The sequence below is a fragment of the Equus asinus genome, chromosome 3 (assembly GCF_041296235.1).
Source record: "Equus asinus isolate D_3611 breed Donkey chromosome 3, EquAss-T2T_v2, whole genome shotgun sequence".
NCBI lineage: Eukaryota > Metazoa > Chordata > Mammalia > Perissodactyla > Equidae > Equus > Equus asinus.
The window spans coordinates 45,420,781-45,448,509 of record NC_091792.1 but is presented as its reverse complement, the minus strand read 5'-3'; the positions used below and the strand labels follow the sequence as shown (position 1 = coordinate 45,448,509).

The 27,729-nt window shown below is 39.2% G+C and overlaps 1 protein-coding gene across 1 annotated transcript in view; it reads left to right on the top strand.

The window, feature by feature from the left end:
• Nucleotides 1-27,729, top strand: part of SPMIP2 (sperm microtubule inner protein 2) — a 62,826-nt gene that overhangs the window by 9,944 nt on the left and 25,153 nt on the right. The window contains exons 2-3 of the mRNA XM_070506527.1: nt 7,813-8,045; nt 20,098-20,156. Of these exons, the coding sequence (XP_070362628.1) occupies nt 7,813-8,045; nt 20,098-20,156 (292 nt within the window). The remainder of the gene's footprint in view (nt 1-7,812; nt 8,046-20,097; nt 20,157-27,729) is intronic.

The window sequence follows — 27,729 nt, the reverse complement described above, 5'->3', positions numbered from 1 at the left end:
AGACAACAGAAATTTATTTCTGACACGTCTGGAGTCTGGGAAGTTCAAAATCAAGGCATCTGGTGAGGAGCAGATTCCCTGTCTGGAGAGAGCCTGCTTCCTGATTTGTAGATGGTTGTATTTTCACTGTAACCTCACGTGACAGAAGGGGTGAGGGAGCTCACAGGGGTCGCTTTTATAAAGGCACTAATCTCATTCATGAGGGCTCCACTCTCATGGCTTAATCACTTCCCAAAGCCCCACCTCCAAATTCCATCATATTGGACCTTAGGAGTTAACACATGAGTTTTGCAGGGACACAAATGTTCAGTCTATAGCACTCGAGAAACCAGAAAAACAGAGGCCATGTCATACTAATCTTTGTTCACACTGACCCAGTGCCAGGCACACAGTAGGGTGCCATCAGTATTAGTAGAACCATTGGTCGAATACGCATAAGTATCAAGTGAGTTCTCTAATCTTGAGAACTCGAATTTCAACTTATAATTCTATGTGTAATTATTGTATAAATTACCCTATTGACACAATGACCCCATGAGTTTATTGGAGGCAGTTTGAGTTTATTAGAGGCTTACTCTAATGCTTTCTGATTGTCCACAGGATGCTTATTGTTTGAGAGAAGAACAAGTAAATGTGGCAAGGATGTTTCTGCCTGATGTTTATTTGGCTTTTTCAGAAATTTGACAAACTGAATCTTTCAGTTCCTTCAGTGGTTAGACCCACTGCATAAATGCACCCACTGGATTGAAGTGCAGTGTTTAAAAATTTTCCAGTCCATGCAACTGTTCTGTGGTAACTGTCAGAACTGGAGAATCCTATTCACATCAGCAGTTGCAGTAATCAGTCTCTAACATTGTCTCCTCTCTTCTTCCCACTACATGCATATGTGAGATGTGTCCATTAGAGTTCATTTCACAGTGTCATGCTCCCACCACCACCTTGTAACCTTCGTCTTGGCTTGATTCTCTTGACGAGCCCACCTGTTATGCACAGCACATCTGCAATGGCCAATGTATGCCCATATTGTCAACAGATTTTCAAATGTATTTATTAAAACACAAATGTTCATGTTCCATTTGATTCCTGTAGATTTATTTTCTTGGTATGTTTCATTTTGATCACTGAAATGGAGAATTGGCCTCACGAGACAATGAAGTAATGTATACTATGAACTCTCATCCCTCTCTCTGCTCTTAACTACAAAAAATAAATGTTGTGGGTCAGCCTGGTGGCGCAGCGGTTAAGTGCACATGTTGCACTTCGGCGGCCCGGGGTTCACCGGTTCAGATCCCGGGTGCGCACATGGCACTGCTTGGCAAGCCATGCTGTGGTAGGCGTCCCACATAGAAAGTAGAGGAAGATGGGCATGGATGTTACCTCAGGGCCAGTCTTCCTCAGCAAAAAGAGAAGGATGGGCAGCCGTTAGCTCAGGGCTAATCTTCCTCAAAATAAATAAATAAATAAATAAATAAACAAAATAAAAATAAATAAATGTTCTGAACATGTAGATACAGAGATTAGATTGGTGGTTACCAGAAGGGAAGGTGGGGAGGGAGGAACGAGAAAGGGGTAATAGGGCACATGTGTACAGTAACAGATGGTAATTAGTCTTTGGGTGGTGAACATGATGTAGTCTACACAGAAATAGAAATAGAAACAGAAATAGAAATATAATGAAGTACACTTGAAATTTATATAATGTTATAAACCAATAAAATAATAAATAAATGTAATGAAAAGCAGTTCTCCCTCTGACCTTATGCTTAAGTGTCATATCATAAAGTCCTGAATAGGAGGATTTAAGGCAGTTCTGGAAGGTAGATTGCTCATTAGATAAGGTGCTTGCTTCTCTTTCAATATGACTTTATGCACTTTCAGTCTGATGATGGAATTCCTTAATTCACTTATTCAACAAATAATTCACTCCATCGCTTCAGCATTCAACGCATATTTCTTGAGGACCTACTATGTTCAAAGAACTGTGCTGACAATTAAGAGTTTATAGAGATAATATATATACAATGGAATATTATTCAGCCATGAGAAAGAAGGACATCCTGCTGTTTGCGACAACATGGATGCAACTTGAGTGCACTATGCTAAGTGAGATGAGTCAGACAGAGAAAGACAAATACTGTATGATATCACTTATAAGTGGAATCTCAAAAAGCCAAACTTGTAAAAACAGAGAGAAAAATGGTGGTGACCAGGGGCTGGGAGATAAGAGAGATGTTGTTTAAGGGCACAAACTTGCAATAAGTAGCAAATAAGTCCTGGAGATCTAATGTACAGTATGGTGAATATAGACAATATTGTATTATAATCATCAAACTTGCGAAGAGACTAGATATTAATTATTCCAACCATTAAAAGGAAATCGTAATTGTGTGACGTGATGGAGGTGCTAATTATCACTACAGTAGTAATCATACCACAACATATAAATGTATCAAATCAACATGTACGTCTTAAATTTACACAGTTATATATCAAATACTTTTCAATTAAAAATGTTTTTAAGTTTACAGAAATAAATAAGATATGCATTTACCCTCCAGGAGCTTACAAATAGAGAAGATTCAATATGTATAATATAAAAAAGAAAATAAAATTAAAAGAAACTACTGTGAAGACAGCATGCTGAGTATCTAATTTTGACTTGGGAGGATTGGGGATGTTTTCCAGAAAAGGCAGCACTCACAGTAAGCCTTGAAAGATGAATTTTAATAATGAGGAAAAGTAAAGGGAGCTAAGAATCAATAAGGAGGCTAGAGTCAGATTATGAAGACACTAGGCAGCAATCCTAAGAAATCTGGATGAAAAAATTTATTGGCGCTGGAGAAAACCATCTCATGTTTTTAGAAGAGCTGATATTTTATTTTATCTGAGTTTTAGATCACTCCTGGCAGCAGTGGAGAATGGATTGGAAAGGAGAGAAACTAGAGCCAAGACTAGGTAGGAGGTTATGGGGACAATCCAGATGAAGGATAATGAAGGGCCGTTTACTTGTATCACCCGCCCTTCAACTAAAACATAAGCTCCATGAAGGCAAGCTCTCTGCGTTATTCCCTGTTACGTGCCCAGCACTCAGAACAGTGCCTGACATATAGTTCAATCAATGTTTGTTGAATAGACGAAGAAATAAGTCAGTGAAAGAATGAATGAATGAATGAATGAAATGAAACAATGGAAGTGCAGAGAAGAGATCAGAAACAGACAGTTGCCTCAGAGATGAAATTTTCTCTTTTTCTGTGGACACATGCCATAGCTGGATCTTTTTTGAGTGTTGGCAACAGATGAGATGTGTTGGGAAACATCCCAGACTCTCCTGTCTGTGTCCTTTCCAGCTTCTGTGGCATCTGCTTCCTCAGTGTCCACTTAGAGGAGAGGTTGGCAAACTGTGGCTCCTGCATCACCTTGGTCCTGCCACCTGTTTTTGTCAGACTTGTGAGCAAAGAATAGTTTTTACATTTTCAAATGGTTGGGGGGAAAAGCAAAAGAATAGTATTTTGTAACACAAGGAAATTACATGAAATTATAGTTTCAGTGGCCAGGTCCATAAATAAAGCTTCACTGGAACACAGCCATGGTTGTTTGTTTCCAAACTGTCAATGGCTGCTTTTGCCCTACCATGGCAGAGTTGAGCAGTTCAAACAGAGATTATATGGCCCAAAAAGCCGAAAGTATTTACTCTCTGGCTCTTTACGGGAAAAGTTTACCAACCCCTGATATAGCAGAGCTCTCAGGAAAGGATTTGAAGTTTATTCATAACGAGGAATAAATAGTTCATCAGTGAAAGTTTCTAAAATATACTTTAAAAAACATAATAGGTAAGACAAAGCATCAAATTAAAACAAAAAACAAAGTGAAAGGAGGAAAAGACTCTAAGAATAATATTAGTTGTATATTATGTGCCAGATTCTCAGCTAAGCATTTCTTTTTTTTAAAGAAAAAAAAATATATATTTTAATGTAAAAATAGGTGAACTTAATTTTATTTAATTTTATTTTTTCTCTTTCAACTAAGTTTCTTATTCTTTTTTCGTAATATTTTATTGAAGTAACATTAGTATATAACACTATATAAATTTCAGATTTACAGCATTATAGTTCGATTTCTCTGAAGACTACGCCATGTTCACCACCCAAAGACTAATCACCATGCATCACCACACATGTGCCAGTCACCCCTTTCACCCTGCTCCCTCCCCACTTCCCCTCTGGTAACCACCAATCCAATCTGTATGTGTGTGTTCGCTCGTCGTCGTCGTATTTATCTTCTTTTCATGGGTGAGATCATACAGTATTTGACTTTCTCTGACTTATTTTGCTTAGCATAATACCCTCAAGTTCCACCCACGTTATCGCAAATGGCAAGATTTCATCTTTTTTATAACTGAGTGGTATTCCATTGTGTATATACCACATCTTCTTTATCCATTCGTCCCTTGATGGGCACTTTGGTTTTTTCCAAGTCTTGGCTATTGTGAATAATGCACTTAAGCACTTCTTTAAATAAAATTGATTATCTCCTCTCCTTCCAACAAAGTTGCAAAACAGACGTCTCTATTCTCATTTTATAGAGGAGGCACCTAAAACTCAGAGGCTGAATAACTTTCCCTGGATCACAAAGCCAGCACAAGACAAAGCCAGGATTTGAACCTATAGTAGTTTAGCTTCAAAACCACATCTTTAACTGTCACTTTAGAATTACAGACACAAATGAGCAAGTAACGTTGGGCATGCATATAGGGGAGAGGCTAAGTGGGATCCTTGAAATCACAGTTTCTCCAGGGCAGGAAGATGGAGAAAATGTGGAACCATGAATCCTAGTACAGGTTTTTGTTTTTTCTGAGGAATATTGTCTCTGAGCTAACATCTGTGCCAATCTTCCTGTATTTTGTGTGGGATGCTGCCACAGTGTGGCTTCACAAGCAGTGCTAGGTCTGCACCCGGGATCCGAACCTGCAAACCCTGGGCTGCCGAAGCACCATGCGTGGACTTAACCACTATGCCACTGGGCCGGCCCCCTGTGCAGGTTTTAGTGGAAGTACATCTTCTTCCTGCATCATAAGGTGACTATCACAATAGAGGGAGAGTTGGGGCTGATTGACCAACACTGGGCATCTCTGAATAGGCATTACAGCTGGGAGTCGTCCCACTAGAGCTGGTCTTCAGATATGAAAGAGAACTCCAAAGGAGATGGGCAAGTGAGGGTTTGGTAACCCAGGAGCTGCCCACTTCATTGTCGGCAAATGAGGGCTGGAGTTTTGGGGAAGGATGAATGATCAAAGAAAACTTTTCGTAGGATGAAATAAAACCCCTGAGGGATGCAGCAGTTGAACAGAGATATTAATTGTTAAAGGAAAAATAAAGAGACTGTAGATTGGATGGGATTGGAAGTTTTACTTTTAAGCAGGGAATCAGATCCAGCATAGAGTCTAGGACTCTGGAGGACGAGGTTTGGGAGAGGAAAAATGAGTTATATAAAATCAAACACCCATGGTACTGTCTCCTTAGGGAAACCACATTTCTGTGTGTTGATGGTTGGGTAGTGATATGGAGACGTTTTGGTTAGGTAAGCACTGGGCTGGCTATAGGAGATCTGCTGTGAACGTGGGGCCCACCTTGGACTATGACATCCCGCTGTCTCTGCTTCATAGACAGGTGCCTACGTCAGCTGTGTGGCCAGGGCAGGGTCTCCCCAGGAATCTCCTGTGCCATGCACATTGCATCACACTATTTCTAAAGCGCAGATGAGGAGATGGGGGTTAAGAAAAGTCCAGTGACTTAAGCCACAGAGAATCTCTGTTAGAGCACACACACCACCACCCCCTGCCCCCACCAAACACACATTCTTGGTTTGCAGAACACGTGCACTTTCCACTACACTGTCTAAAACTAAGTGCTTTTGACTCAGCTGTCAAGTAATAGCTTTTTAAAAAATTTATTGCAGGCCACAGAGCGACTAAGAAACTAACTACAGATATGTATCTGCTCTGATGGTTATGGTAGTATGTAGTGGCAACAAAATTTTAACGACGATTGAAACATTCCACAGACGATCAATATTTCCCCACATCTGTTGGTGTCTGTAGGATGCGTTTATCTGACCCAGTGGGAAAAATAGATCCATGTTTAGATAAGTTTGGGAAAGGCTGGGTTACATAATTGTAAACAGGTTTATTTACCATAGGATTTCTCAGCACTTTTTAATATGCTTTTCGTTCGCCATGAATATCTAGAAGACGAATGTAGCAAGCAGTGTTCCCAAACGTACTTGACTCTGGAGCACCCCCACCCTCACACACATACATCTCAGGGTGCACTCATGGCGGCAGCATTTGATGAAACGTTTGGGAAAACACTGGCCTGAACACATACTGAAATTCCAGCAAGACTAACACAGTTCTTCTGTATTTCATCCTGTTTAGGGGAGATTGCAAAAGTTTCTCTATGACAGGAGTTTTATAGGTGAGACCTCAACACCTGTCATATTGAGAAAGAAAACAGTTTTCCATGCTCTGGCTGTTCTATGCTTTACCAAAGTAGTTCTACCTGAGTGAAAACCTGAAGCAAATAAAACTGAAGCTACAATATATCCATCCAGGGAAATTAGCTGCAGTGAATACGCAACACATTGTGGGTAGCGAAGGTGATTAGGAAGCTGTGAAAACATCTGCCAAAATCATGTGTCTGAAGAGCGATTTCTTGCTTTTTAAACTTCCTTGGGAAGCTTAGATTACTCCTCTAAGCACAGACTTGTTATCACATTGACCATTGCATCAGAGGAGCAGGTCAAAGCCCTGGTCATCTGTGTTCTCTGCAAATACTGAGCTCCCTGATCCAAGAGCAAAAGGAAAGGAGCCACAGAGCCAGGAGGGGCCAGGTGACATCATGACCACAGCACAGCTTCTGCCTCCAGGGTCTTTGGTCAACTTTTGGTAATAGGAATGAAGCTCCTTCTTTATGTCCCCAATCTGCCCGTATAATCCTGCACCCATTTCCCATTTGGGCTCTTGGATTTCTGAAAGTCTTCCTGGGCCAGCAGTTCATGGTCTGTTTTTGATCTGTACCATTATTCCTGCAAATCTTAGCTCCCCTTTATGCCTTCACATCAGCAACTTTCAATACCTTTATTTAAGTGATCTTTTCCCAGACCACCTCTTATTTTTTGCTCATTTTACTCACTTCCACAATTCACTGATCCCTTTTTGTTCGTTGTCTTACATTTAAAATACCAATATTTATTAAATACCCCTGCCTTGGGTCATCATCTGTTATAAGCTATCCTTTTCCTCTGACAGTCTTCTCCATTTTCCAAATGCTTCTGATACATTTGGGGAATTTTCTAATTCTCTTTTCAGATTTTGTCTACCTAGATAAAACACCGCAATGTCTGAAGGCCTACATTCTGCAAATGTGTCATGAGTGAGGATTTTTTATGTATAAAACATGTCTGTATTAAGTTGGTTATAAAGAGAGCAGTGTAGTGGGGCAATTGAGAGCCCACCTTGTGAGGCAGCCCATCAGGGAATAAAGAGCTTGTTAGCTGTGACTGTAGACAAGTAACCAATCTTTCTCTGCCTCATTTTCCCCACTTATAAACTGGGGGAACTACTACTACCTATCTCATTTGGTTATTATAAGGATTAATTGAATTAACATATCTAAAAGGCTTATAACAGCACCTAGAACATAGCAAATGCCATATAATCATTAGTTATTATTATTTCCACCGTTTAAAATAAGAAAAGCATCTTAGAATAAAATGTGGAGACTTTTTTGAAGTATTTTTTTCTGTCTTTTTAAGGCCCAGATTATAAAAAGGATCATCTACCTAAAGTTCACCGGGACACTTCCTATATAGGAGAAAAACGTCCGGCATTAGAAAAAACTGGAGATCTCAGATATTTATGGAGGCCTGCCTCTGACAAAAGCTTCTCAGTGAGATATAAACATGAGTATGTTGGTGAAATTGGTTGGAGAATACCAGAATATGATTTTATCAACAAAACAAGGCTGGAGACTGGCTTTCACTTCAAGGTATGGCTCTTAAATTTATGTTCTTCATAGCATCCTGTTTTCCGATTTGAATTTCTTCTGAGTTTTCTGCCATAGGAAATGTCATGTTCTTGATCTGCTGTTGAGATGTCATGGAATTTGGGTTTCTCAGAAAAATAAACGTGTGAATAAATGTATTTCTACCATCATTCCCTTTTAGTCCCTTTTATGCATGAGCGGAGAGGTGTGAGGAAAATGAAGCCATGGGTGATCCAAAAGCATTTGTGTTTGGTTTTGGAATGCGTTCAGAGTCACATTTCTGCTGCGACATTCACACACACTCCCCCAGCTTAGCACAGCTCTCCGAGTGGGTGGTGTGAAAGAGGAAGCCTGAGCTGGACAGCTTCCACAAGCCTAAGACACGAGTCCCAGATCTTTAAATCCGCTGTGTTGATAATGCCTTTGAATCAGGTAATCCAGGGCATGTAGTCAGAGGTTTCTTAGAAACCTGTCTTATTTCCTCTCGGTGATATGAACATGGGCATAAGCCCATGCAATCTCTTCTGAAACAGAAGAGAGCACCACTGATTTTAGAAGTAAAATCTGAGAATTCAGACTTTTTTCCCAGGCAGGCCTTGGCATTATCTGAAAGTTGAACACTTGTCAGTTATGTAATAACCGGATTTCTTCAAATTCTTAAGGCAGTGTAGTACAGCCTCATACAGTAAATGTTAACAAAAGAAAAACACTTTTTCTGGCCCAACCTACGGCAGTGTAGGAAAGCAGCTGGGAGCTCAGTCTTTGAAGTCAGACAGACCTGGTTCGAATCCTGACTCTGAGTCAGGTCTAGCTCTGTGACCTTGAGCTGGCGAGCTCACCTCTCTGTGTCTCCACTCCCTCTTCTTCCACACGACAGTGTTTAGTGTGCCCACTTCATAAGATCATCTGGATTCCTATCCTAGTTCTGCCACCTACTAGTTGTCGGTGGCCTTGGGCAAGTTCCCTAGCCCCTGGACTTCAGTTTCTTCATCACGAATCTAAGTATCTACCTTATCGGGCTGCTGTAAACATTAAATAAATTAATTTATGTAAAGGGCTGGAAACAGTGCCTGGTATGTATCAAGCACTCTGCGTGTTTAATATTGTTATTCTTATATTGTGCGTATTTTATGTAAGAACACAGGGAACACCCTGAGTGAGATACCTGGCACTTGGTGACATCCAATTTCTGCTATTAGTAATGTGGTTGTGTATTTAATGTTATTCAGTGTCAGTTAAACAGAATGAACGCTCAGGTTCTTAAACTGTGTCTTATTCCACTTAGAAAATAAAGATGAAGATCAGAAATTTGGTTAAATTTCCAAACTGGCCCCCAGCAAGGAGGGTACAGCCCCAAAGCAAGGCAGCTGGTTAGAATAGAGTCCAGAGCTTTCGTTGGTTTGTTGCTTCTCTTTGGGTGATGCTCTCCTTTTGTACACAGCCCTCAATCTGTCTGCCCATCTTGGCTGTGCATAACTTCTCTTCCTTCTTATCTTTAACTTACGAACTCATTTGTCTGCTCAAATGAAGTGCATTCAGGCATTCCTTGGTTTTTGAAGCAAGCTCTGAATCCAAAAGAGATGTCGGCCACGACTTAGCCTTCCAGGAAGGTATTTATTCCATTTCTTTTGTTCATATTTCACAGACGGCTTTAATTCGCTGCTCTGCTCGGTAATACTGTCCTCTTAACCCCTGCAGAAGTCAGTGTGAGCCAGACAATGATTTTCTCCCCCAACTAGTGGCACACTCAGAAGCTGGTCTTGTTTGGCACAAGCTGTAAGGGCTGTTGCTTATCATCCGTGCACTTTCTTGGACCTAGCATTTTGACAGTAACTGTTTTCAAGCATTTACCTATCTCAGATAACAACCTTAAACAATATCTTAAAGGGTTCCTTGGACTTACAGCTTTATAATGAGAAAAAAAGGTTCACTGAGAATGACTATACATATTAGCAAAAACCGTACGTAATTTACTCACCAGTTAAGGCCTTAAGTGTTGTCATCGAGGCGGCTAATCTTCTCCTCCGCATCCAGAGCATGACTCCCTCTATCTCCAAAGCAGAGGGCAATATTAGTTTTTGAGTCTAGCCTCAGACTTGGATTCCTTATCAACCCAGTGCTTCAGGCAGTTCTTCTGATCAATAAGACTCGGCAGGAATTGACATTTGAGCTGATACATACACATACATTCCATGCATATAAACAAGCTCCTAATTACAAATAATACATGACAGTTTGTGGCATTAGCTCACGTGCCTCCTCACTGAGGAGCTGGTAATTTCCTTGGTGTGCTATAACTTAGGGAAATGCTTCCATCCACGTCCTGTTCTTTCTCTGGCTCTCTGTCTCTAGCGGATCTTCATTACATCCCTCCCTCGCCCGGAATAGTCCCAAACAAGACGGCACTTTGTTCCAGTCTAACTTCAGAGACTCCTCAGTGTCTCTCACTGCAATTGTTCAGAACTTTGATTTTAAGCACAAACCTTCATCTAGTGGATTTTTATAGCCTGAACGTCTGCTCTTCCTAATTTACTGCGCCAGGTTTGCATAAGACTGGCAGCTTAGGAAGCTCAGGCGTCTCTAGTAGATTCTTGGCAAAATGCCTAGGGCAGTTGCTTCCTACCTGGGAAGGGTCTCTCCTATTTGGAGCAGTAGGAGGGGTTCTGTAGATCATCTAGATTTTGGTAGAAAGATAATAGCTTCCAGGCTGAATGACACCTGAATACTTTCCCCACATCACAGATGTCAGTAAAAATCACAATATTGGGTTTCTCTTCTGGATCTTTTTGTGTTTAGTTATTTCCTCCTCGTCCTTATGCGAGCTACAATGCCATAATAATACTTGTGCATATAAACCAGTAAAGACCACTGCTTTTGCCATTATCTCCAATGTAAGAGCAGCTTTTTGTTTTGTCTCTTTATGGATCTAGTCTCTACCAAGCTATATGCGTTGTTTCTGCAAGAATCTATGGAGATCATTGAAACAATTCCTTTGATTTCAACCCCATGCTAAACTCAGGAGCATTTCTAACTGCTTCTTAGCTGGGCATCTTCTCCTCTGACCTTTCTTTAACCTAGACTTCAACAGTGTCAGCTGGCTTCCTGATGCCCATTTTGGGCTCCCACACTCTGACCTCACGACCAAATGATTTAAGTTATTTGGTTTTCCCACAGAAACAATATTGTACTGGACTTGATGACTAACTCTCCATGGGTGTGATCCCAAAGACAATATTAAATCAATGAATCATAACATATAGTAGAACCAATATATCATATGGTATAACAACTTGAAAAATCTATAGAAGGTAACTATGGGAATCCATCAATATGTTTATATGTGAAACAACATAATATAATAAAAAGTAAAATCTCTGATGCTTTGAAATTTCTTCCTCATTTTCACTTGCCACATATCCCAGCATTATAAAATACAGGGGGCTTCTTTGTGACAGTTTTATGGACATTTGAACAGACTTCTGATGAGACGTTGAGTTTTCTGACGTCTGTCGAGTAAACTGATCCACGGCTGGTTGCTTCATTAGACATTTTTCTCACTGTGAATTTATTTAGAGAAAGTAAACATAAAAAGAGCTATCATTGACTATTTAGTATATAAGTAAACTATACTTTATATTATGTGAGTAAACTTTACTATTCATTTTGCAGATGAAGAAACTGAGGTCTTGATACACGAGGTTTTTTACCTGAGGCCACACAGCTAGTAAACGGTGGAGCCAGGATTTCAACCCAGGCTGTGAATTCAAGGACTTAGTGAGAGTTCAGTGTATATGAGACAAAATGATAGAAAATGAAGTGAGAACGTTAGACTGGAGTCACTGTGTAAAGCGCACGTCTGTGTTATCATTTTTCTGTAAGGCAGGGTCTGGCTGAGTCGATTGCCATTGCCTTCTTTTATAAGGCCTGCATCCTTTCTTCAGGGTTCTCTCAATTTTCTCCCAGCTTCCCATTCTACATCATTTGCACACCATACACCTCATTTATAATATTAAAATGAATTATTAGTAAACACCCACATATTTGATATCATAAGAAATAGCTTAGTAATAGTTATCTTTGAATTTTTATTTAATAAGCACTTTAAGGTGTTTCAAAACATATCATCAAATACAATCTTTGGCATTATGGGAAAAAAGAGAAGACAGTGGGGTCCCACCAGACTGTATCTTCTTTCCTTGTCCCAACCTGACCCCGTGTGTTCTTCCAAACTGTCCACCTTTACACAACAATGTCCTGGAAAATTTTCAAATTCGCCTGAAAAAAAGAAGTATTGCCAGCGTGAAGTTGATCAGCATGTAGCCCACCAGTCACGTATTTCAGTATTTCTGGGTGTTTTTCACCCCAAATTTCTCATTTACCTTTGGGTTCATTTGGACGAATCACAAACAGTTGCATTAAAATTCCTGAGATCTCATGCTCCTGCTCTCCAGATGTTACCATCAATATAGAAGATTTCTTAAAGATAATAAAGCTTCCTTTTTCAACCAAGTTATAAAAGCAAAACAGAAAATAGCTTTTCTAAAATTAGGCGCGTCTTGGGATTACTGTTCTTCCCCAGAAAGGCGTGTGTTTAGTTCTCACTTTATACTTCTTAGAGTTATTTGCATCCTAACAGTTTGTGGTTTAATATAAAAATAATTACATTAGCACCTTTCATCCTTCAGTGCTGTATAAAGTAATGCATTTTCTGATCCCACGGGAAGCTTTTAGGAAGGGAGTGCCACACACTGACCATCTGGGAGGGAGGAGAAACATTGGCCAAGGAGGCCAAATGACCCTCCTTTTTCTTGAAAATAATATATTAATACCATTCACCTCCTTGTACACAGATGTTATATTTTCCCCATTTTACAGAAGTTATCTTCATAGGATTCCTCAAATAAATTCAAGGAACTAATTTCCTTATAAAATCTTACTTGTATCTGAACTTCCAGAAAATACATTTTATGTATGATGCTTCCTTCCTCTAACAGACCATGGAAACAACAAGGGAGGCGTGGCTCACTGATTTGCTCTCTCTGTACTGTGCTCAAGGTAGTTCCGTGAAGAACAACGTGTTTGGAATGGGAAGCGTCTCTGCTGATAGCCAGGAACACTGCCACTCCACATGTCACTGGGCATCCCAGCCCGGGGACCCAGCTCCTCAGCTAAACACAGGGCTTTGTGTTTCTTGTTGTGGTGACTTTATAGATCATTATTGACAAATTGGAAAAAAGTACATCCTAATTTTCCCATTTTTGTTAGGATGCGGAAATATGAAATAGAAAAAGGAACTCGGTGTAATGTAGCTTGGTGGGTGCTTTTATTCCTTAATGAAGGAAGGCTGAAAAAATGCCACGGTGGTTACTAAATTCTGTAGGACTTGACATGACATCTTGAGTATGTGTCTAAATGTAAACATCAACTTTTGTTTTTTTTAATTATGCTTCTTAAAGTTAGTAATTAAGCATATACCATAGATTTTCAACAAATGTTATTTGATGAGGATAGGGAGATACAAAGCTAAGAAAAGATTGTATAAATTAGAATGAGGTCTAGTAAACCTGTGGTTTGGCTCCATAGCCAGATTCTTTAAATTATGGTCAAAGAATTCTGAAACTTGTGTGTGAGCTAATATCCCAAGCACAGGTGGCTAAAATAACAGGACATCTGTTTTCTAAATCCAGCATTTATCCTGGCTTTTAAAGATCTTTGGGAGAAATTCTAAAATCATTATAAATTTAGGGTTATAGTTTTCCCTGCTGTTCGTATACTCCTAGAGTACCTCAGGTGTATTAGCAAACATGTATAGAATGCATGGCAAATGAGAGTAGCAATCTGGTGATATCCATTCTTTTCCCAAGATTGAACCTAGGATAGCAAGAAATCTTAACAGAGCAAATTAAAACAATTCATTAAATATAGGGGCCCCATGTGCTATGGTCCCAGTCATGTCTCTGGGTACAAAAAAATATGGCACTAAAAATAAATGCTGTAGGAGTCCACATAAGCTCCTTCAGCTGAGGAAGAATTCATAGAAGTTTCTTTGCGTTGTTGTTGAAGTTTTTAATGTGACTATTGTCAACTGTTGGACTGTACAATCCCAGCCACATTCCCAAGAGCTTTAAGCAACTTGAAGTCTGAGATCGGTTCTATTGAACTTTGTACTGACATCAACTCGACTCCTCCTAGTGCTTAGCGCGGCCTAGATGATTGTCAATAAATGATGGGAGATGGGGACAGAGATAGTTTCTCTGCTCATGCAGTGTCTTTGTTAAGAGACCAAGTTGCAGACGAGGAGAAACGAATTTTTGTTTGTTTGTTTGTTTTTTAAGATTTTATTTTTCTCCCCAAAGCCCCCTGGTACATAGTTGTATATTCTTCCTTGTGGGTCCTTCTAGTTGTGGCATGTGGGACGCTGCCTCAGCGTGGTTTGATGAGCAGTGCCATGTCCGTGCCCAGGATTCGAACCAACGAAACACTGGGCCGCCTGCAGCGGAGTGTGCGAACTTAACCACTCGGCCATGGGGCCAGCCCCGAGGAGAAACAAATTTTTAAGTGTGCATTAGATGGAGACTTATTCTACTCCTAGCTGATTCAATAGTCATTTGAAAACTATTTACCATTTATTTTTTTTACTGAAACGTAGTTACACTGTTACTGTTCACAATGCCTGAGCTACCACTCCTAGTGTAATTCTACGTTGAAAAGCTAATTGGACAATTAACTTGAGAGCAGCACACTTTTTAACCTTTGAATTAACATCACTGCTGACACATTAGAAAACGCCAAGGGTGAGAACAGTTGCAAAACAGGTGCTTGACGATATTTCAGAAACTGTGCACTGAGCGTGAATGGAGACTTGGGAAGCTCTTGTGTAGCTTTTCTGTAGCTTGAATAGTTGAATCTGCTCAGATTTCAGACCCTGGTAGGGATTGTCAACAACTCTGGATAAAGGGCTGATAGCAGGATGATTGGTTACTCATCACACATCCTAACAATTCCCGACAGAATAAGTTCTAGTCTTGCTTTCAAAGAAATCCTAGTGTATCTTGAATTATAGAATGACTAAGGAAAACATTTATTTCCCTGGAGAAGTACAGGGAGAAAATAACAGATATTTGCCTTCTCACTGAGAATAAATGAGGCAACTGGTACTCATGATGCTTTTCAGGGCAAATCTATGCTTGCGGCCTTAATGAAAAATTGAAAGTGACTTACAAGCAAAAGTAGCCAGTTGAAGAATTTTCATTTTCCTCCTTTTCTCTCTTTGTATGCTAGGCTGCCTACTATTTTTTATAACATCTCAGTTTTCCCATCTATAAAAAGAGACTCTATTAGCGTTCTGTTGGTCATAGCAAATTACCACAAATTTAGCAGCTTAAAGCAACACTCGTTTATTTGCTCACAATTCTGTAGGTCCGAAGTCCTGGGAAGGCATGGCTGGGTTCTCTGTTCAGGTCTCACAAGGCTTAAAACAAAGTGTTAGCTGTGGCTGTGATCTCATCTCAGGCTTAGGGTCTCTTCCAAGTTCATGTGGTCGTGACAGATTTCAGTTCCTTGTGGTTGTAAGATTGAGGTCCCATTTCTTTGCTGGTTGTTAGCCAGGGGCCATTCTCAGCATCTAGAAGGTGCCCACATTCCTCACCACATGGCCCTCTCCATGTTTAAAGCCAGCAACAGAGAATCTCCTTCACGTCAAATCCCTCTCATGCTTCAAATCCCCTTTGCCAGGAAGAGCCCAGATCTTTTTAAGAGCTCACCTGGTTAAGTTAGGTCCACTGAGGATAATCTCCCTTTACTAAAGTCAATTGGTTTGGGATCTTAATTAGAACTGCAAAATCCCTTCACAGCAGTACCTAGATTAGTATTTGGGCAAATATCTGGGAGAAGGTGTGCACACCAAGCAGTGAGAATCTTGGGGGTCATCTTAGAATTCTGCTACCACAGAGATAACGATAATACCTTAGAGGGTTATTAAATGGATTAAGTGAGATATGCATGTAAAGAACTTAGTATAGTATCTAGTTTAAGTCCCAATAAATGGATCTATTATTACTAATGTCTATATATACTAGATTTTCTTGCCTATCTGGATTTTTTAATTATATTACTATCAGCACATTAGAAACATAATGGAATACGTTGCTCATTATTTGGACACTCCACAGAAAACAAAAGTACTGGGGTCATAGTCAACAAACTCACAAAACCCGATGTTTAGTCTATTTGCTGAAAGTTGGTGTACTAATTCAAATTATCTAAAAACACTGCAATTAAAAAAAAAAGACGACAGGATACAATTTTTGTTGGTATTCAAGCCCATATATAATGTAGCATAAAATGAAGTATGTGCCTCTGCATTGTTCGTTTTTTGCTTTTTAACAAGAAAAATTCATCACAGAATCCATGCCTTAAACACTGACATCTTTCAGAAAGAGTTGTTTTGTTTCCACTCATGCTCTGAATATAAAATGAATACTTCAAATGCTGCATTCACACAAAGGCCTTTATGCCCCCTTTCTCCCTTCAATAGTTCCAGTCCAGAATAGGCAACATTATGCAATTTAGTGATCCAGCTACAACAGTGGGAATGCTTCTCACTGGCTGTGGGAAGACACCTAAGGGGTTAACAGTAATATTTTGCAAATTGAGGCATGGAAAGAAAAGTTCATTAGCATAAGAAAAGGTAGCCTTAGGGGATTTTCCACTCAAATGTTTGGTACTAAGAGCTCTCCGTTACCAAGGAGGAGGGTAGAGAAGGGAAACCCTGGTGTCCATGCATTCTTGAAATGCATTGCCATTGTATGCATTCTCCTGGTGAGAAAGACCTCATAGCTATAGAGATGGAAAATGCTTCTTTCTAGTAAGGAAACTCAAGGATAGATATCGTAAGAGAAGCATCTTGAGTGAAGTATAGCAACAAAGAAAGAGGATTCCTGTGATCAATCCCAAAAAGAAGATTTCCTAAGTGTGTCAGGACTAGACCAGAAGTGATTTCATATTAAAAGCGAAAATATTAAGCAACGATTTTATTTTATTTTTTTGAGGAAGATTAGCCCTGAGCTAACTGCTGCCAATCCTCCTCTTTTTTATTGCTGAGGAAGGCTGGCCCTGAGCTAACATCCATGCCCGTCTTCCTCTACTTTCTATGTAGGACACCTACCACAACATGGCCTGCCAAGTGGTGCCATGTCTGCACCCAGGATCCAAACCAGCGAACCCAGGGCTGCTAAAGGGGAATGTGCGCACTTAACCGCTATGCCGCTGGGTCGGCCCCTAAGCAACCATTTTAATTGTTTACTAGAATGAACCCCAAATATCTGTGATTAATTTAACTCAAATTCATCAGTTTTTAACTCATTTCAGAAATTGTATCTAATTCACAGTATCTGAATGTAGTTGGCAGGTATTTCCATTTTGTTAATGTCTAGACTTATTTAAAGATTGCTTAATAGGAAATATCTAATTTTTTTTTAAAGATTTTATTTTTTTCCTTTTTCTCCCCAAATCCCCCCAGTACATAGTTGTATGTTTTTCATTGTGGGTCCTTCTAGTTGTGGCATGTGGGATGCTGCCTCAGTGTGGTTTGATGAGCAACACCATGTCCACGCCCAGGATTCAAACCAACAAAACACTGGGCTGCCTGCAGCGAAGTGTGCAAACTTAAGCACTTGGCCATGGGGCCGGCCCCAGGAAATATCTAATTTTGAGTTATGATTATTTTTGCTAGTTTAAAACATTCAAATTAACTGTAAAAGAGTCTCAATGACTTCCTTAAAATAGAGAATATACTAATCAGTTGTTACCTGTTTCCATGATGATGTTGAATTATTTGTTTTTGTTTTTTGGGTTTTTTTTGCTGAGGAAGATTGGCCCTGAGCTAATGTCTGGGCCAATCTTCCTTTATTTTGCACACGAGTCGCCACCACAGCATGGCCACCAACGAGTGATGTAGGTCTGCATCAGAGAACCGAACCCAGGCAGCCAAAGCAGAGCATGCTGAACTTAACCGCTAGGCCATGGGGCTAGCCCCTTCAATTAGTTTTTGAATCAGTCTTTCATCTGATTCAAAACTGACCAACTGATCAGTAAAAAAAAATGATCTTTTTGATTCTGAATTTCATTAGATTTAACACCACAGTGAACATATCTGTCCAAATAAATCATGATGGATTTCATTAACAAATTAAGATGGAGAAAGGCCAGCTTATTTTAGATAAATTTTTTATAGCATTATACACTGATAGCTATAGGGGAAACAAGGAGCACAAAAGAATCTGTTCTTTGTTTCGAAGAAAAGTCTTTTCAGGGGCCAGCCCAGTGGAGTAGTGATTAAGTTCATGTGCTCTGCTTTGGCAGCCTAGTGTTCATGGCTTTGGATCCCAAGCATGGATCTGTCACCACTCATCAAGCCACACTGTGGCTGCATCCCACATAAAATAGAGGAAGATTGGCAACAGATGTTAGCTCAGGGCCAATCTTCCTCACAAAAAAAAAGAAAAGAAAAGAAAAGAAAAAGAAACATCTTTCCAGTTAGGATGATGCAATTTTTGATTATTAAAAATGGGAACGAAAATCAAAGAAGACTGCCCAAGTCCTAGAAAATTTGTACAAAAGCTGATAAAATAATTTATAAGTCAATTGATAAGGTCAATTTTCAGGGAATCACATGTCAGAAATCAACTGAGAAATAAAGTTATACCATAATCTTACCATTACACAGTCATGAGTCGCTTAACAATGGGGATGCATTGTGAGAAATGCATCGTTAGGCAATTTCATCCTTGTGCAAACATCATAAAGCGTACTGACACAAACCTAGATGCATAGCTTACTACACACCTAGGCTGTACGGTCCTCATCTATGGGGCCACCATGGTATATGCTGGTGTAAGTCCATTGTTGCCTGAAATGTTTGCAATGCATGACTGCATACAGATGCTCACTTTTCAAATTTTCTATGGAATAGTGGGTCATACGTGCATTTAAATCTTGTTTATACTGTCCCTTCCTTTATTTATTTTACAAATGGACATTAAAAAGCTGGAAGTGATCAAGGTTTCAGGTCTTCATCACTGAGACGATGACTTAAGTAAATAGATCTGCTTTCCCAACACAAGTAACTCTGACGCACGTGATCGGGAAAGTCATGCTAAGCGAAAGCCTGAGGGAAAAGGAAGAAAAAAGGCAAGAGAAAAAAAAAATAGTGGGTAATTCCTGTGATGTTGAAATTGTAGTATGACCGCTACCTTTTGAGATGTTACGAATATAGAGCATCCCACATCAATGTAAGTAAAAAATGCATTCAAAACTGAAGTGAAATACTTTTGATAGTCCATATCATTGTTTCCCAACCCTAGTATGGAAAAATTCAACATAAATTTGACACCTCTATTTCCACGCTTATGTATAAGATGTACCATCCATTGGCTACTTCTTGGGGAAAAGGAGCCAGTATATGGAGGTCATTTATTCAGTGATAACAGACTATGTCAATGTACATGAGAAGCTGTGGGGATTACTTTTTTTATGTGGGAACTGGTTCTAAGCTACCAAATATTTATGAATATTCTAAATTATGCTTCCTGAAAGGAGTATTCAGAGCTACACTTTACCACAGGCTGTCTACAATCCAGCTCTTTCCTACGTCATTACCACCACATTTCTAATTCTGTGGGGATTAGGTGAAGTGGGAAGAACTAAAATGTTTGAGTCTAAATGATAAGTGGTAGTTTAGAATGCCTTCTTATTTAGACACAGAATCATAAAGATAGAAAAGAGTTCTGAGGTCGCGGACTATACTTTTCTTGCTACCTAATCCCCGTCCTTCCACAGAAAGGGAAAGTAAAGCCCATAGGATCACATTTATCTTAGTCTTGTACTTTTTCCTCTCAGTTCAAGAATCGGAAGACTATCTTCTTTTAACTGAATTTAGCATTTCCTGTTTCATTTCCCAATCTGACTTCCTTTTTGATTACGAATGTGGACTGTTAGACATCTTGATGCCAATTTACCCTGGAATTAGAGTACATTAATTTTCTTCCTTTTACAGTATGGAGAAGTAAGTGAAGCTGCTATTGATAAAATAAGCCACAGACACCAAAACCCATGGTAAGCACCTGCTAATACATTTTTAATTAATTAATTAGTGTTTCCTTCCTAAATTAATATCGGTTAATTTTTGTAACTTTTAAGTATATTACCACTTTCTTTTTATTTCATGTAGATTTCTTTGTAAAATTGTGAATTTTTATTCTTAATAAAAACATAAAGTTTTCTCTATGTTTTAGGTGTTAATTAAAGGGAGGAAAGAGACAAAGCAAAGATAGAGTAAACAACTGTCAGAATATAGTGGAGAAAAAGAGAAACCGCCTGTAGCTACTAAGAATAGCAACTGGATGTGTAGAGTAGCTTTAACTACGTAAATAATTCCCTCTGTGGAAAAACAACAATATAATTTTTTTGTCCAAAAAAAACTCATTTCATGCCGTTGGCCTAGAAACCATCATAATGGGCAATCTTGGTTAATAAACGTAATCCTACCGAAGTCACACAATGACCTGAATTCACGCTATCATGAGGCAGCCTCTAACCTAAATTAAATACGTCTAGCTCAAAGTATGTTAAAGTATAGGAAAAGAGCAAAACCTAGGCTTGTCGTCTAGATATAACACATAATTCAGATGCCTAAGAGGGAAAGGATTGATCAGCATTGCTCTTACAAGACTGCAGATTCAATAATGACTTTGTTATCCTTCAATTTTTGGAAGTGAGGACTTCTGGAGCCTATTTCATCTCATTTTTAATTGTTGAAGGACACAGCTATTACCATGTGCAAAATTAACGAATTTTAGTCTCTCTCTGATATACCACCACAACATAAGCTGCGCCAAAAAGAGACAAGCCCTCAGATCCGATATTAAAAGCTTATTAGTTACTACAACAATGCCAGGACAACAAAAGTTCTCACTGGGCAGTTCTTTTAACTTATAAAGCATATCCTATGTTTAAAAACATGGAGAAATGGTTAGAATATATTGCATGCAAAGCACATGTTCTCATTAAAATATTCTACTTTGTTCAGATACATTGCAGGCATCTATTTACAAATGCCCTATCAAATATTTCCAAGCAAAAAAAAAACCCATTAAAGGCCATTGAAAATCAAAGAAACTTCAACAAGCATTGGCGATATGTGTGAAAATTTGCTGCATTTATTTAAATATAAAAAACTTGTTAGAAAGTATCTGAGAAATATTGAAGCTTTGAACATTTTCCTTGGGTGAAAGAATGTTGGCTGTATTCGTTTCTAGGAAATATGATGTGGATTATACCAGGCCATGAGGTCAAACATTTATGAAAAACACCTTGTATTTAGGGAATTGTGGATTCAGTTGGAGAGATATACGTACATAAATTACAAAAACAATCTGCATGTGTTGAGTGCCAAATTCATAAAGAACACAATTATAATTAGAAAATTTTAACTAGAAAAGTTTAAAAATTTTTTACAGTATAATGATGCCCCCCTAAATTTGCCTGTAGCCTCTGGCCCAGGTCCTATTTTTAACTAATCTGATGCCAATAACCTGAATGCTGCCTCAGTCTTGAGACTCTAAGCACATCTACTGCTTAAAAACCTTCCTGCCCCACTCTTGGGCTGAGAGGATGTTCTTAAATAGGATGCTGACTCAGACAGGCCCAGGTGTGCTCCACTCCCTTGCCTTTTCTAGGTGGTACTGAGCCTCGTGTCCTTCTTGGGCAAGGTTAGTGCTTCGCCTCCCAATCTGTTTTCAAGTTCTGGCCTCCTCCGTCAACAGCATTGGCTCAATAAATCTAGTCCCTCCTGTGGTCGAAGCAGTGTTGATTCTGGGGTCACAGTGGTGAACAAGACAGGCCAAGCACATGCCCTTCCTGAAATTTGTATTTTAGGAGAGGAGAGAGACGTTAGGCAACTGTACAACTTTTAAAAAACAGTATACTGTTTTTCAGGCTTGTTAATAATCTTTTTAAATGACAAATATAGTTCATACTTGTAGCAACAAATCAAACAACATAGAGGTATATTAAAAAGTTAATATCCTGCCCTAATCCATCCAGTTCATGATAAAACATTTCATTACAAAGGGTGTTTATGGGATGTAAAGAGAAGGTTTTACTAGGGGCATCTACTTGGAGTGAGGGTCAGAGAAGTGTTCACCAAAGAAGTAATTATTAAGCTGACTTTGAAAAGGCGAGTATAAGACCCTTTCTGGCAGAGGGAATGGCATGAGCAAGCCCCAGATGAGGGGAAGAGCATATCCAGTAAGGACCAGGCCAGCTGCACTCTAGAAAGCAATGAGAGGGAAGCAAGATGAGGGTCAGATTTTGTAGAACCTTGTGGCTGGGTTAAAGAATTTGGACTTTAACTTAAGAACAGGGAGAATTGATTGGAAGGTTTAAAATAGGAAGCAACAAGATTAGAATATTTTTTTTAATGATCACTCTGGAATGTTGCAGTGTTGTGTGGAGAAAGAATTGAAAGGTGACAAGAACAGCTGGAGGAAGCTGGGTAGGAGACTTTCACTTTCAGCAGGTCTATCTTGAGTTTTCAGTGTGCTTTGCAAACAATCTAAAATAAATTTTGATTGTAAAGGGCTGTGAGAAGGAGGGAGGATTTGAGTTGAGCTTTCAAAGAAACATAGGCATTAAATAAATGGGGAGAAGAGAAGATGAGATTTGCTGTAATGATGGGGAGTATGAATGTATTCAACAATCTATGGAGGAGATTTTAACATTATCTTAATTTTACAGGTGAAGAAATTTGATTTCAGAGGCTAAATTACATGACCAAGGGTCACAGAGCTAACATTTCAGTCCAAGTTGACTGATTCCATTGATCTGGGTTGGGATCTGGGCTTGGACATTTTTAAAGGCTCTCCAAGTGATTCTGACATGCAGCCAGGGTGGAGAAGCACTAACGAAGACTGGGAAAAGAAGGGGACTGAGCCTTGGGGGGGATGCCCACACTGAGGACAGGATGAATGAGAGCCACTGAAGGAGCAAAGGAGTCTTAGAGGTAGAGCCTTTAAGACAACAGACCGCTATAAAAGGCAGGGAAGAATTTTGAAGAGGAGGGTTTAATATAAGGAAATGGAAATCAAAGAAAACAATAACAGACAAATATTTGTAAACTGTCTGTGGTCTCAGAAAAAGCACTGTAGGAAGAATAGAATGATTTGAATCAATACAACCAGTGCTCAAGAATTTTTGTCTGCTGACACAGTGGAGGCAGGAGTCTACCCTGTTTTTGAGACCGGAAGTCCAGTAGAGGACAATTACAGGATTTCCTCCATTCTGAGGCATACATTTTAAATTTTGACTTTCTCGAAATCAGGATGTGTTTTATAATAGTTGTTTACAAATGTAGTCTACAAATGTGGTGTCTTTTTTTCCTCCCATGAAAAGCTGATATTAAATCAATGGTGTGTTGTACAATTTATTGCATCTTAAAACCAATAAAGATATACTTCAACAAACATGAAATGAAGACCTGCCCTGTGCCAGATGCTAGAACTTAAAAATTACTAAGCAGGGGCCTTACTCTCAAGCAGCTCACAGACTCTCAGGAGAGAGATGTAAACAGAAGATTTCAATACAATAGGCATGGATGGAGAATGATTGCAGTAACTGGGTGTGGGTTAACCCTTTTCTTTTTTTCTTCTGAATTAAAGGAAACATTCTCTTGTTTTAAATAAGCTTTTCTAGGTATGTGATCCAATGACTAACTCATTTTCATACGGTTTCTCCTGTTTGCAATTGGATGTTTTCCAAAACAAACATACAGTATTTCTAATTTCAACAAGAAGAATAAAAAGCAGAGATAGGAAAGGGAGGAACAGTTTACAGTCAAATTAAAAGAGGTCATAAGAGAATGTACTGCAAACAGTGAATTGGCAGGGATTTTTGTTTTAAGCAAGTGAATTCTGAGAAGCTACACGGCTTTACTGAAGATTGTGGGGCATGGAGGCATCTTGTTTTCTTTTTTGCTTCCACACATTTAACACAGTGCTTGGCATACATGGGCACTCGATACATATTTGCTGAATCAGGTATAAAAGACAAATCCCACTTCTTCTTGTACTCATAATGGCACAAATTGGTAGAGTTCAGGTCAGAGAAGCTGGAGGAGTTCAAGAAATGAGCACTTCCTGAGAGAGATGAAATTTAAGCTGAGTTCAGAAGGAACATTTTAGGAAAATCTCTGGCTGCCTACTCGGGTGAATTTTTTATCCATACAAATGAGAGACTTGCTGAGATGATGAAATCAACAGAATTACTTACAGGCAAACATCATTCAAGAAAGGAGCTACTGACATGCCTCTAACCTAATGTCATGACAAAGTTGTCTGTCAACCAGGGCCCTTGATATTTGCCACTTATTGGACAATTTATAGATCTGTCTTAGAAACAATGTCTTAAGGAATATTCAAGTTCCTGTGGACAGCCATTGTAAGCAGATGGTGGGGGGAGGGAAGGTTGGTGTCAAGGAGGCTACAAATTCCAAGGTAAGGACAGTGAAACTGGATGTCAGCCATGAAGAGAAGAGCAACATGAGTTTTAAAGGATCAGAATTAACTCCAACATCCCCTAACTTTTCATTTACTTCAGAGTCACAGACACACAGCTCTTTTCCGAGTGTTGGCTCTCCCAAGCTGCTTTCTTGTTGTCTGTGTTTTCCTAATCATAGGATTTGTTAGTCAGCACCCATCCTCAAGAGGTGGACAGCATGGCATTTTGAAAGAGGGCTGAATTGAAAATCAAGAAAGCTGGTTCTCTACGAGTGTATCCTTCCCAAGGATATAATAAAGGAGACATACAAAGGTTTAGCTAAAGGAAAGTCTAACAGTGTTTGCAGTAATACAGTCAGAAATAACATAATGGCTCAAATAGGGGATTATAGGCAGTTATGAAGCGGTATCTATACAGTGATTCAGCACAAGGGCTCTGAAGACAGACTTGCTGAGTTCAAGCCCCAGCCCCACTACCTGGTAGCTGTGACCCTGGACAAGTTATTTAAACTGTCTATGCCTCAGTTTCCCAATCTGTAAGCCGTTGGTAAAAGAATCTACTCTACTGGGTTGTTGTGTAGATGTGTTATTGCATATACAGTGTCTCAAACAACACTTGGTAAATACAAGTGCTCAGTCAATAGTGTGGCCATATAATTGATCACCCCAAGCAGGACACTTTTAAGAGTGAAACAGAAAGCTAACTGAATGGGTCACCTGCACAATAGACTAAACTAAAACTGTCTTGAGCAAATCAGACCACTCTATTAATAAATGTTATCTATTAGATAAATAAATGAAATACATTGAAATAGTGTAGCAAAATACATCTATTAAAATCCATATTATATTGTTAGATAAAAATCATCATAATAGAGATTCACTATAGGATATAAATCCCATACGATATCGCTGAGTTAATCTCCCATAAGTAGAACTAAAAGTTCAAGAGATAGAAAAAAAGAAAGAAAAAAAAATTGAAAATAAGAAATCAAGATTAAATTAGACTAACATCTGACTAATAAGAGATCTAAAAAGAGATCAGAGAAAACATCAGTAAGGAAATCAATTATACAAGAAAATTTCTCAGAAGGGAATTTCCAGATTGAAGGCTCCATCAAAGCAAATTAAAAAGAAACCTACATCAAGGCATATCACTGTGAAACTTCGTTAGGCTGGAATGAAGAGACAATTCCAAAGCCTTCCAGGGGAAAATTAGTTTATATACAAAGGATCAGGAACCAACAAGGCATCATACTTCTCGACAGCAGTACTAGACTCTAGAAGACAATGGGGCAATGACTTCCATGTCTGACAGAAGGTGACTTTCAACCCAGAATTCTGTACCTAGCCAAGTAATCAAGTTGGAAAGTAGGAAAAAGATGTTTTTCAGGCATGCACGTCCTATAAAAAATGAACCTCAAAGCGCTTTTTCCTAGGAAGCAACTGGAGAATATAATCTAGCAAGACAAGGGGATAAATCAAGGAAAGAGAAAGGAATACCATCCAAGAAACAAGAAACCCAACAAAAGTGACAGGCAAAGGAGATTCCCAAGACTATGTTAAAGGAAAGTATCGGGAATGTGGCCATGCAGGGGTCTAGAGAATTCTTGATTCAGATAGGAGCAGGACAAATGGGGGCTCCAGAGAGAGTGTTTATTGTGTAAAACATTGGGTTAAGTTCCAGAAGGAACAAATGAGCTAAAAAGTGATTGCTGTTGTAGAACAGAACTTTGGGGCAGGGGAGAAGGAAAGAAGGAGTGTATTTATTATAAGCATTTTAGTACTATGTATATGGATTATGTACATGTACCTAAATCATTTCATTAAATTGAGAAAACCCTGGAATTATGTACAATGAACAAGCATTTTATTTTTATAAAAGTCAAAATTAATTGTAAAATGGCAGAAATGGCAATAGTCAACTAGAATTTTAGTAGTTAGGGCTCTTAAATTGAAAAAATTTCTGCCTAAAACCAGGATTACAGAACCAAAGAAATATTCACTGACTTGAATAAACAGGGCTTTCTGTTTATTCAGAAAGGTGTAAGGTGTGCCTGTAATTGACATTAGTTAGGTGGTGTGTAGAAAATTGCCTATTTTATTCCATAATGAAATGCTGCCAAAACCATTTGTTAAACTACCACAAGTTAATGACAGCCACTATTTAAAAATATATTGGTACATAAACGCGTGCTTTTTTTCTTGGAGTTGTTTTCTTCAAAACATCCATAAATCTTGACAGCTTTCTATTTTTAAGGCCGTCAGTGTCTGGCACATTGGAGGGATTTCCATGAGCATTAAGTAGCAAAGTTCTGCAATTTTTGAGCTTATCAGCATCCATTCCTACTTTGGCCTTTTAGGTGCCTTACCTGGAAACTGTCTTTGTACTCTCTTCCCCTTAGCCTCCTCCCCTAGCCTCTTCTTCAGCTAAGTGTTGAGGGAGGAGGCTCTCTGGAAGCTGCAGGTGTAGTCAGGTCAGTACAGAGCTCCCGCAGTTGTCACTGTTGCAATGCCACATAGATAGTTGGTGCTCATTTATCCATTAAGTAATGATTCAACTGCCAACTACACGCCAGGCACCACAGCTTAGCCTGGGGATTCAGGAGTGAACAAGAAAGACATAATTCCTGCCTTTCTTATATTCTTTCAGAAGAGACAGGACAGAAACAGCCCAACATATGCTTGATAATTTGATTGTAGGTGGTGCCATAAGGGAGAAACGCAGGATGCATGTAAACGTTTCTTGCTGAATGAATGAATATTCCTCATCTCAAGATGCAGCACTTAAAGCAAAAGGATAAGATGCAACTGCTTTTGAAAGAAAAGCTAGCTAAAGGAGACAGCGCTGTTATTCTTAAGAAGAAAACTTAAGAGGCTATCACTTGATGGCCAGGTGGGGAAAAATTCAGTTCATTTCAGAATGTGGCCCTTAACTGCGAATTACTCTCTGTGTAATTTATGAAAGATACTGACGGCTGAAGTGTGTAAGAAAGAGGCACCTTCAGTTCACTGGCCTATCATCTATAATTTCTCAGCATTTCAGATGTCAGAACTGTAGCTCTTAGAGCTTGTTTCAGGGGACCAGGGTTACCGAGAGAGCAGCTACCGGACCTAACAAAAGGGTTTATGGC